The sequence below is a fragment of the Ovis canadensis genome, chromosome 12 (assembly GCF_042477335.2).
Source record: "Ovis canadensis isolate MfBH-ARS-UI-01 breed Bighorn chromosome 12, ARS-UI_OviCan_v2, whole genome shotgun sequence".
NCBI lineage: Eukaryota > Metazoa > Chordata > Mammalia > Artiodactyla > Bovidae > Ovis > Ovis canadensis.
This window is the reverse complement of record NC_091256.1, coordinates 81,244,000-81,256,562: the sequence shown is the minus strand read 5'-3', so window position 1 is coordinate 81,256,562 and position 12,563 is coordinate 81,244,000. Positions and strand designations below refer to the sequence as shown.

Here is a 12,563-nt window from a genome sequence, read left to right as displayed (position 1 = left end):
TAATATTAATCTGAAGTAGACTGTGATAAATCAAGAAGCATATTATAGTCTTGATAGCAACCACTCAAAAAATAGTAAGTTAATAGAGGAACTGAAACAGTACAGTAAAAAGTATTTGGCACAAAACAAGGCAGTAAAGAGGAATAGAAAAGGCAGTAACTGTAGAAAGCATAGCAAAATTGTAAATGTGAACTCACCGTGTTAATGGTAATCAGTGTGAATCTCTAAGCATATGAAGCTAAAGACAAAGATTGTTCACTGGATAAAAAAGATCCAATTATCAGTGTATGAGAACTTAAATTAATAAACACAAATAGGTTGAAAGAAAAAGGGTGGGAAAAGATAAACGATGCAAACAGTGACCACAAGAGAGATGAAGTGGTTTTATTAAATATCAGATAAAATAGATGTGAAGATGAGACTTAGCAGAGACTAAGATTTTTTATAATGATGAGAGGATCAATACAAAGAAAGATATAACAATTATAAATGTATATGCTCTAATAACAGTTTCAAAACATATGAAGCAAAGCCCAATTGAATTGAAGGAAAAGTAGATATTCCAATAATAAATGGAGGCTTCAATACCCTATTCATGATCATTGATAGGAAATCAGCAATGATATAGAGAAGACTTGAACAACACTATCAAACAACTCGGACATGTATAGAACAATGATTGTAGAATACATTCTTATCACATGCACACGGAATATTCTCTGTGGTGGATCATTTGCTGTGCCATAAAACAAGTTTCAGTATTTGAAAGGCTTGAAATCACGTAGCATACACTGACCGTAACAATTTTTTGTTAGAAATCATCAACAGAAAGAGATCTGGTGAGTCCATAACAGATGTTTAGAAATTAAACAACACACTTCTAAACAGCCTGAGTCAAAGAAGAAATCCCAAGAAAAGCCATAAAATGTTTTAAATGGAATGAAAACAAATCCACAATATATCAGCATTTACAGGATACAGGTACATCAGTTCTTGAGAAAAATGTATGGCTTTAGAAATCTATATAGAAGAAGAATGGTCTCAAATGAAAATCTCACCTTGGAACTGAGGAAACTAGAAAGAGAAACTATAAAAAGCAAAATAAATCCAAACAAGCAGAAGAAAGAAAACAGAAATCAGTGAAGAGAAAATCTTCATTGGCTAGAAGATAAAAATAAGAGACAAATTAAATCTCAAATTGGTTCTTTGAAAAGATTAGCAAAATTGGGAAATGTTTAGCTGACTTCAGAAATGAGTATTTTAAAAAGGCAAGGGAGGGGCTGCCATATGACCCAGCAATCTCACTGCTGGGCATACACACCGAGGAAAGCAGACTTGAAAGAGACACGTGTACCCCAATGTTCATCGCAGCACTGTTTACAATAGCCAGGACATGGAAGCAAGCTAGATGTCCATTGGCAGACGAATGGATAAGAAAGCTGTGGTACATATACACAATGGAATATTATTCAGCTATTAAAAAGAGTGCATTTGAATCAGTTCTAATGAGGTGGATGAACTGGAGCCTATTATACAGAGTGAAGTAAGTCAGAAAGAAAAACACCAATACAGTATATTAATGCATATTTACGGAATTTAGAAAGATGGTAATGATGACCCTAAATGTGAGATAGCAAAAGAGACACAGAGATAAAGAATAGACTTTTGGACTCTGTGGGAGAAGGTGAGGGTGGGATGGTTTGAGAGAATAGCATTGAAACATGTATATTACCATATGTGAAATAGATTGCCAGTCCACATTCGATGCATGAGACAGGGCGCTCAGGGCTGGTGCACTGGGATGACCCTGAGGGATGGGATGGGGAACACCTGTACACCCATGGCTATTTGTGTCAATGTATGGGGAAAGCCACTACAATATTGTAGAGTAATTAGCCTCCAATTAAAATAAATAAATTAATTTTTTAAAAAGACAAGGGACCTAGAGTATCCGAAACAATTTTTTTTTCAATTGGAACTGAGCATTTATTTAGTACACAGTATGTGCAGACTAGAGACTATAGAAATAACCTAACAGCTGATAGCAGATGAGAAATTGTATACTATACTATCAATTAAAAGTCAGCACTTAAAATGCTTAATACAAATTTATAGTGATAATTTTTTACTGAAATACTCATACTTCAAAATTTGTTCTGTTATGATGATGTATGGCTTTGGCTGGAACTGAGTAGTAGACTGTTTTGTTTGTTTGATCTGTAGATGTGTTTATTTTAGTCCCAGAAAGTTTTTAAAGTATTATTTATTTGACAGTTTCTTCACTCCTCCATTTATTTCTTTTTCCTGGAACACCTACTAGTTGGATGTGGATGTGAGGCTTCCTGCATTAACCATACTCATTTTTAAATATTCTTTTTCCTTATTCTTCTTTTAAAAAATTATTTATATAATCGGAGGATAATTACTTTACAATATTGTGGTGGTTTTTGCCATACATTGACATGAATCAGCCATAGGTGCACATGTGTACCCCCATCCTGAACCCCCCTCTCAACGCCCCTCTGCATCCCATGATTTTTCAATAAAAAATGCCAAGATAATTTGGTGAAAAATAGTCTTTTCAAGAAATGGTGTTGGGAAAATAAAATATTAACATGCTAAAATGAAAATGAACTAAGACTCTTAATTCATATCATATGCAAAAATTAACTCAAAGTAGCTCATAGACCTATATGTGGACTGAAACTATAAAATCATAGGGAAAAATAGGAGAAAATCTTCATGACCTTGGGTTAGGAAAAGAATTATTATATGTGACACCAAAATATGATCTGTAAAAGAAAAAAATGATAAAGTGGGCTTCATTAAAATTAAAAACATTTGCACTTCAAAAGCTAACAGTAAAAGATTGAAAAGACAGGCCACAGACTGGGAGAAAATACATTGACATCCAGTAACTGATGTGTTTTCAGAATGAATAAAGAAACCATTTAACTCAGTAAGCAGACAGCTCAGTATAAAAACGGTCAAAGATTCACCAGGGAAGCTATATAAATGGCTAATAAGTATATGAAAAGATGCTCAGCATTATTAGTCATTCAGTTCAGTTCAGTTCAGTTCAGTCTCTCAGTCGTGTCCGACTCTTTGTGACCCCATGAATCGCAGCACGCCAGGCCTCCCTGTCCATCACCATCTCCCGGAGTTCACTCAGACTCATGTCCATCGAGTCCGTGATGCCATCCAGCCATCTCATCCTCAGTTGTCCCTTTCTCCTCCTGCCCCCAATCTCTCCCAGCATCAGAGTCTTTTCCAATGAGTCAACTCTTCACATGAGGTGGCCAAAGTACTGGAGTTTCAGCTTCAGCATCATTCCTTCCAAGGAAATCCCAGGGTTGATTTCCTTCAGAATGGACTGGTTGGATCTCCTTGCAGTCCAAGGGACTCTCAAGAGTCTTCTCCAACACCACAGTTCAAAAGCATCAATTCTTCGGCACTCAGCCTTCTTCACAGTCCAACTCTCACATCCATACATGACCACAGGAAAAACCATAGCCTTGACTAGACGGACCTTAGTCGGCAAAGTAATGTCTCTGCTTTTGAATATGCTATCTAGGTTGGTAATAACTTTTCTTCCAAGGAGTAAGCGTCTTTTAATTTCATGGCTGCAGTCACCATCTGCAATGATTTTGGAGCCCCCCAAAATAAAGTCTGACACTGTTTCCACTGTTTCCCCATCTATATCCCATGAAGTGATGGGACTGGATGCCATGATCTTCGTTTTCTGAATGTTGAGCTTTAAGTCAACTTTTTCACTCTCCTCTTTCACTTTCAACAAGAGGCTTTTTATCTCCTCTTCACTTTATGCCATAAGGGTGGTGTCATCTGCATATCTGAGGTTATTGATATTTCTCCTGGCAGTCTTGATTCCACCTTGTGTTTCTTCCAGTCAAGCGTTTCTCATGATGTACTCTGCATATAAGTTAAATAAGCAGGGTGACAATATACAGCCTTGACATACTCCTTTTCCTATTTGGAACCAGTCTGTTGTTCCATGTCCAGTTCTAACTGTTGCTTCCTGACCTGCATATAGGTTTTTCAAGAGGCGTGTCCGGTGGTCTGGTATTGCCATCTCTTTCAGAATTTTCCACAGTTTATTGTGATCTACACAGTCAAAGGCTTTGGCATAGTTAATAAAGCAGAAGTAGATGTTTTTCTGGAACTGTCTTGCTTTTTCCATGATCCAGCGGATGTTGGCAATTTGATCTCTGGTTCCTCTGCCTTTTCTAAAACCAACTTGAGCATCAGGGAGTTCACGGTTCACGTATTGCTGAAGTCTGGCTTGGAGAATTTTGAGCATTACTTTACTAGCATGTGAGATGAGTGCAATTGTGCAGTAGTTTGAGCATTCTTTGGCATTGCCTTTCTTTGAGATTGGAATGAAAACTGACCTTTTCCAGTCCTGTGGCCACTGGTGAGTTTTCCAAATTTGCTGGCATATTGAGTGCAACACTTTCACAGCATCATCTTTCAGGGTTTGAAACAGCTCAACTGGAATTCCATCACTTCCACTAGCTTTGTTCGTAGTTATGCTTTCTAAGACCCACTTGACTTCACATTCCAAGATGTCTGGCTCTAGACTAGTGATCACATCATCATGATTATCTGGGTCGTGAAGATCTTTTTTGTATAGTTCTTCCGTGTATTCTTGCCACCTCTTCTTAATATCTTCTGCTTCTCTTAGGTCCATACCATTTCTGTCCTTTATCGAGCCCATCTTTGCATGAAGTGTTCCCTTCGAATCTCTAATTTTCTTGAAGAGATCTCTAGTCTTTCCCATTCTGTTGTTTTCCTCGATTTGTTTGCATTGATCGCTGAAGAAGGCTTTCTTATCTCTTGTTGCTATTCTTTGGAACTCTGCATTCAGATGCTTATATCTTTTCTTTTCTCCTTTGCTTTTTGCCTCTCTCCTTTTCACAGCTATTTGTAAGGCCTCCCCAGACAGCCATTTTACTTTTTTGCATTTCTTTTCCATGGGGATGGTCTTAATCCCTGTCTCCTGTACAATGTCACAAACCTCATTCCATAGTTCATCAGGCACTGTATCTATCAGATCTAGGCCCTTAAATCTATTTCTCACTTCCACTGTATAATCATAAGGGATTTGGTTTAGGTCATACCTGAATGGTCTAGCAGTTTTGCCTACTTTCTTCAATTTCAGTCTGAATTTGGTAATAAGGAGTTCATGATCTGATTCACAGTCAGCTCCTGGTCTTGTTTTTGTTGACTGTATACAACTTCTCCATCTTTGGCTGCAAAGAATATAATCAATCTGATTTTGGTGTTGACCATCTGGTGATGTCCATGTGTAGAATCTTCTCTTGTGTTGTTGGAAGAGGGTGTTTGCTATGACCAGTGAGTTTTCTTGGCAAAACTGTATTAGTCTTTGCCCTGCTTCATTCCGCATTCCAAGGCCAAATTTGCCTGTTACTCCAGGTGTTTCTTGACTTCCTACTTTTGCATTCCAGTCCCCTATAATGAAAAGGACATCTTTTTTGGGTGTTAGTTCTAAAAGGTCTTGTACGTCTTCATAAAACCATTCAACTTCAGCGTCTTCAGCATTACTGGTTGGGGCATAGACTTGGATTACTGTGATATTGAATGGTTTGCCTTGGAGACGAACAGAGATCATTCTGTCGTTTTTGAGATTGCATCCAAGTACTGCATTTTGGACTCTTTTGTTGACCATGATGGCTACTCCATTTCTTCTGAGGGATTCCTGCCCGCAGTAGTAGATATAATGGTCATCTGAGTTAAATTCACCCATTTCAGTCCATTTTAGTTTGACATTTAGAATGTCGATGTTCACCCTTGCCATCTCTTGTTTGACCACTTCTAATTTGCCTTGATCCATGGACCTGACATTCCAGGTTCCTATGCAATATTGCTCTTTACAGCATCGGATCTTGCTTCTATCACCAGTCCCATCCACAGCTGGGTATTGTTTTTGTTTTGGCTCCATCCCTTCATTCGCTCTGGAGTTACTTCTCCACTGACCTCCAGTAGCATATTGGGCACCTACTGACCTGGGGAGTTCCTCTTTCAGTATCCTGTCATTTTGCCTTTTCATACTGTTCATGGGGTTCTCAAGGCAAGAATACTGAAGTGGTTTGCCATTCCCTTCTCCAGTGGACCACATTCTGTCAGACCTCTACACCATGACCCGCCCGTCTTGTGTTGCCCTGCAGGCATGGCTTGGTTTCATTGAGTTAGACAAGGCTGTGGTCCTAGTGTGATTAGATTGACTAGTTTTCTGTGAGTATGATTTCAGTGTGTCTGCCCTCTGATGCCCTCTTGCAACACCTACCATCTTACTTGGGTTTCTCTTACCTTGGGCATGGGGTATCTCTTCATGGCTGCTCCAGCAAAGCACAGCCGCTGCTCCTTACCTTGGACGAGGGGTATCTGCTTACTGCCGCCCTTCCTGACCTTCAACGTGGGATAGCTCCTCTAGGCCTTCCTGCGCCTCCGCTGCCACCGCTCCCCAGGTTGCTCCTCCTGGCCGAACCGGCCTCTGCCGGCCCTGGCCTCGGGCATGGGTGGCTCCTCCCAGCTGCCGCCTCTGGCCTCGGGCACGAGGTGTCTCGTCCTGGCCGCCACTGGCCTCGAATGCGGGGTAGCTCCTCCTGGCCGCCGCCCCTGACCTCGGACGTGGGGTGTTTCCTCCCGGCCGCCCCTGACATCGGACGTGGGGTGTCTCCTCCCGGCCGCCGCCCCTGACCTCGGACGCAGGGTAGCTCCTCTTGGCCGTTACTGCGCCATCGCAGCCTGGCACTCTAGGCCGCTGCCCCTGACCTCGGACGTGGGGTAGCTCCTGTAAAGTAATGCTCAAAATTCTCCAAGCCAGGCTTCAGCAATACGTGTCCGTGAACTTCCTGATGTTCAAGCTGTGTTGCTATTTTCAGAAGTTTTAGGTCTCTTTTCTGTATATTGAGAAGTCAGTTGGCGAAAGTTGTTCATTTTGTCCCTGTCGTTCCGCTCATTCTCTCCAAGCAACAGAACCTCGTGGACTTTGGCTACACTGTCTACGGTGGCAGCTTTGTGTATTCTTCCGAGTACCCTGTCTCGGATGTGGTACCAGGGCTGGAAGTCGGTTCTATGATGACCTCTGTCTCTCCGCTGGCTGATGGAGGAGCCTAAGGGCGACTCACCCTTCTTACAAATCTTTTTCAGAGCCTATAGGCTCCAAACACACCTTACCTCCCCCTAGGCTCTTCACAGTCCCCTAAACCCAACACAAACACTACAGGTAAGCCACAGCCGTCCAGCCACAACTTCCCAACTGTGAAGCTCAACGGTTATTAGTCATTAGGGAATATAAATTAAAACCAAAATAAGATATCATTAATACCCACTAGAAGGACTATATAAAGAAGATAGTATCAAGTGTTGATGAGGATATAGAGAAGCTGAAACTCTCATACATTGCTGACAGGAATGTAAAATGGTACAGATACTTTAGAAAAGTTTGGTAGTTTCTTAAAAAGCTAAACATAAACTTAACACACAACTGACTGTTCCCACTCCTAGGAATGTCCTTAAAAGAAATGAAAATACATGTCTGCAGGAAGTCATATATGTAAATGTTAAAAGCAATACAATTAATTGTGGCCACAACCTGGGAAGTCCATATGTCCATTAACTGGTGAACAGATTCACAAAATATGTTATATCTAAGTAGTAGTAGTGGTGTTAGTTGCTCAGTCGTGTTCAACTCTTTGCAGCCCCATGGACTGTAGCCCACCAGGCTCTTCTGTCCATGGGATTCTCCAGGCAAGAATACTGGAGTGGGTTGCCATGCCCTTACTCCAGGGGATCTTCCTGACCCGGGGATCAAACCTGGGTCTCCTGCATTGCAGGCAGATTCTTTACCATCTGAGCTACAGGGAAGCCCAAGTAGTTATATCCAAATAGTGGAATGCTCTTCAGAAACCAAAAGGAACAGACTGTTGACACCTTCTACAACACCTACAACACGGATGGACCTCACAAACATTAATCTTAGTGAAAGAAGGCAGCTGTTTTATGATTTCATTTGCATGAAATATCCAGAAGGGGCACGTTTATAGAGATAGAAAGCAAATCAGTGGTTGCCTGGGGGTGGGGAGGGAAATGCAGATTGACTGCAAACAACATGGAGAAACTTTTTAGGGTGATCAAAGTGATCTCAAGCTAGATGGTGGTGATAGTTGTACAGCTCTTCAGATTTGCTAGGAATCATTAGGTTGTACGCTTGCAATAGATAAATTTTGTGCTATGTAAGTTATCTCTCAGTAAAGTTGTTAAAACAGAAATTTGAGGATACATGAATGTCTTAAGCAACACATTCTCTCAGTATGACCAGCATCATCTGTTATTGTGTATGACTACTTTTATTTTCCTGCTCTTAACAAATCGTGTTGCAAATAACATTATTAACTTATTTTAGACCTGATTCCTATTAGTGAAGAAGTTGAAACACATTTCCCTCATTGGATCAGATTGTTCCATGTGAGTCAGCTCGTTGAAAGAAAGCAATTTTGGAATATGAATTTGCTTATTCAGACCTTGGGCTTCCCAGCAGCACTAGTGCTTAGAACTCACCCACCAATGCAGGAGATAACAGATGCAGGTTCGTTCCCGAGTTGGGAAGATCCCCTGGAGGGGGGCATTCTTGCCTGGGAAATTCTGTGAACAGAGGAGCCTGATGGGCTCCAGCCCGTAGGGTCACAAAGAATTGGACATGACTGAAGTGGCTAACACACACATTCAGACCTCAGATAAAGTTTAGTCCCGGGGCATATATAATTCACTAGAGGTTGAAACACTTAGTGTGCCTTTCAGACTTTCTAACCATGAAAGGAGTAGCTGGATCTCTCAGAATTTGGTGCAGTATCTAAGTAATGTCATGATCATACTTTTGGAGTAGGAAATTGATAGGTGTAATTATCCTATAGTAGATAGATATATAGTATAGTATATATATAGATAAATAGTATAGATATACTAGATATATACTACTAGATATACTATAGCTATATAGTATATAGTAACAAAGTGAGTTACTCACGGTGATATCATTTGAAAAGCCATAAACTCAGATATATTCCCCACCACTCCATAGCTAGAGTAGTGTTACAGACATAACCCTTTTTCAAGGAAATATAGTCAGTTGGCTGTCATCAAGTCCATTTGTTATTGAGGTTGAATTTAGAAGTCGTTTCCTTTCCTTCTGTTTTTATTTTCCTTTGATCCTGTAGTTAGATTCCCACTACTCACTTAAATTCTTCCTTCTTAGCTCTTACAGTTCAACCCTGTGGAGCGGCTTGGTGCTGGAGTTGCTGGTGTTGAAGATATCAAATCTCATCCATTTTTTACCCCTGTGGATTGGGCAGAACTGATGAGATGAACAGAACGCAGGGTTCTCTGCACACATTCTGGCCTTCTCTGCGACAGGCATCTCTAGCACGGAGGCAGCTCTGCTTCACGCTCACTTACGGGACACCAAGCATTAAGATGAAGAGCTTTAGAGGAAATGGAGAGAAAAGGCCTGAGAGAGAACAATTCCTTTACAGTTAGTGTCTGGACAAGATATTGGCTGCCTTTGCAAGGGGCTGTTATATACAAACCAAGGTGTGAGCTTTATTTTATCTGCATTTAGTGGTGCAGGTGAGTTGTAAACCCAACTAAAAGAGGAATGCCCTTTAAGAACTTCCTCTGAGATGAAGCTCCGAGTGTAGAATGAAGTGTTACTTGGAAGGACGACCCTTACATGGCAGCTGACTGTGCTTTTCGCTAACCAAGATATATATACTAAAAGCGCTTCACACGTAATGTCATCTATGAAGCTTAAAAAATGAGGGAAAAAAAGATACGCATCATGTCTGGTAGGGAACCTCAACCACAATGCTATATAATTAATGTATATCAAATGTGGTCCCATATTCATTCTTTCTGAAGTCCATGTAAGAAAAAAACACTTTCTGTTGTCAACTCTGTACTTTCTTGGTTGGTATTGCTAACAGTAGGGTTCATATGAGCTCTCAGCTCTCTCTCTCTCTCTCTCTCTCTCTCTCTCCACTTTCTACACCCTTTGCCTATTGTCATATTCTGTTCTTTCTACCGCTACTAATACATAGGCAGCAAAAAAGGGAAGGGAGTATTTATTTCCCCAAATTGTATCAACTTAATAAGAATTAAAGGATCATGATGTAAAATAAATGCTCTAAAAATTGAAGTCTCTCTTTCTTTTAATTGCTTACAATTTTTTTTTTCTATTCAAAGACCTCTCTTCCTTTCATTTTGAAAGGTTAGCAATTTCTGCTGCTTACTGTGTTTGACTGTGTTTTAGTTTTTTGGCTCAGTATCCCAAGAACCAAAGGATCTCATCTCAGTGGGATTGAATGGCAATCCTATTTTGTTACGTATTGACAGGATTTCTAGATTTGACCTTCTCATCTGTTTGACATTGTGTCAAAAGAACGTGAGTATTTGTACATTTGTGTTTGTTATTTCTTTCTGTTGCTACTATTGCTCCTGTAGTCATACTGTGTTTACAACAGAATACAAACTTTTTAAGTTAATGCCTGTTTTTTTAAAACTTTATCCAAAGATGAAAGAATAAATCACCGTTTCCAAATGGTGCCACAAACATAATGAAAGTTTTCTGTATGTATTAATTCTTTGTATTTTCAAGATCTGTGACAGAGCCTCTCCCCACCCCGAGAGCCTCTGTGCAGCTTCCAGCTGCCATTGGCCAGGTCCGCCCATCACATTAAATGGAAGCAGAAAATGCTTCAGTGGAACGAAGGAAATGTGCAAGCATTTTTCCTTGTTCTGTTATCCTACTCCCCCATTTTCCTTTTTGGTCCCCTTATAACCTGAACCCCAGCTGAAGGGCTGCAACAACACCAGGATGGGGAGCAGGTCACCAGGATCATAGCTCAGTTGAGATGACATCACTCCCTGGAACTGGATTTCAACTCGCCAGCCCCCAGGTCTCAAAACAGGAACTCATGCAGGTGAGACACAAGAATGACTTCCTCTGTAGGACTAGTAGGAAATCTGCAAGTAGTCAGAGTTGGTCATTCCAGAGCTTCCTTCCAGAAGTGCCCTATGGCATGAAAGTAGGACTTCACAGCCAAGGTGACGCTCCCAGCCCTACCACATGACTTTCATCCCTGGGTTCAAAGGACAGTGTTAACAGATGGAATTGTGTTGACATAAATCCGTTGCTTCAGTTTCTCTATTTCTGTGTTTGGAACTTGTACTTAATGTAAATACATCATTCATAATCATGGTGGACATGAATTATAGAGTAATAAACACACAGGGTAAATGACTTTGAGGTGGTGGATCCAAGTCTGTTTTTACTTGATGACATGTATTAGAAAAATCCAAATCAGAGAACTTACCATTTACTATTTCTCATGATTTTTTAAATATATTTTTTCTCAATTAGTTTTTTATTGTATCAAAATTTACATAATAAAATTTATCACTTTAACTGCCTATAAGTATGCAATTCAATGCCATTAAGTATATTCACATTTTCCCCCAGCCATTGCCACTGCATTTCAGAACTTTTAAATCTCTGAAACTGAATTTCTTAACCCATTAAACAAGAACTTTCCATTCCTCCTCCCTCCACCCCCTAGTAACCACTGTTCTACTTTCTGTATGAATCTTATTTTCTAGGTCTCTCACAGAAGTGGAATCATAATATCTATTCTTTTTTGTCTGATTTATTTTGCTTGATATAGTGTTTTCAAGGTTCATCCATGCTGTATCATATATCAGAGTTCTGTTCCTTTTTAAGGCTGAATAATATTCCATTATATGTACATACACATTTTGTTATCCATTCATCTGTCAGTGGACATTTGGATATTTCTACCTTCTGGCTGTTGTAAGCAGTGTCCCAACATTGATGTACAGACATCTGTTTGAGTCCTTACTCTCATTTGATTTTATATTTTTGTATGAAATTACCAATGCCATTGACTTATTTTACTACATTCTTTAAAAAGAGCTTTTCCAGCAGGTTGCCAGTAATTTGGCATGATGCCGCCTATCCTCAGACATGGTATGAATGTCTACCATTTCTGTTTCACAGAAGGGGTAAGTTAAGGTCCCTAAGAGTAACAAAGATGCTGTGATTTTAACAGTTTGTTTTAACAATGGTATGAATTAAGACTTTTGGGAGACATGTATGTCTTCAATTTACTTATTATAATTACTGACCTCTTGTTAACATGATTAAACCTGTATTTTAAGCCTTTCTGCTGCTGCTGCTGCCAAGTCGCTTCAGTCGTGTCCGACTCTGTGTGACCCCATAGACGGCAGCCCAGCTATAATTCCTATTGTGTTTTGACCCTCAGGCTTTTCCTACCCTGTCTTATTTCAGAATCATTGTGAACCAAGATTAAGTTTAGCTTTCCTATAATGCGTGTAATGAAAAAGATAAAATCTATAAATAATATTCATGCTATGACCGGTAACACTATATTAGGACCTTGTACATAATGTATGCCTTAGTTGAATTCCACTTGCCCATAATTTATGAC

At 40.0% G+C, this 12,563-nt stretch overlaps 1 protein-coding gene across 10 annotated transcripts in view; it reads left to right on the top strand.

The window, feature by feature from the left end:
* Window positions 1-10,234, top strand: part of RPS6KC1 (ribosomal protein S6 kinase C1) — a 210,675-nt gene extending 200,441 nt beyond the window's left edge. For all 10 annotated transcript variants that reach the window (XM_069544174.1, XM_069544173.1, XM_069544172.1 and 7 more), the window contains one exon: window positions 9,296-10,234. In XM_069544174.1, coding sequence (XP_069400275.1) covers window positions 9,296-9,406 — 111 coding nt within the window. In that variant the 3' untranslated portion in view covers window positions 9,407-10,234. The remainder of the gene's footprint in view (window positions 1-9,295) is intronic.
* Window positions 10,235-12,563: the final 2,329 nt, after the last annotated feature.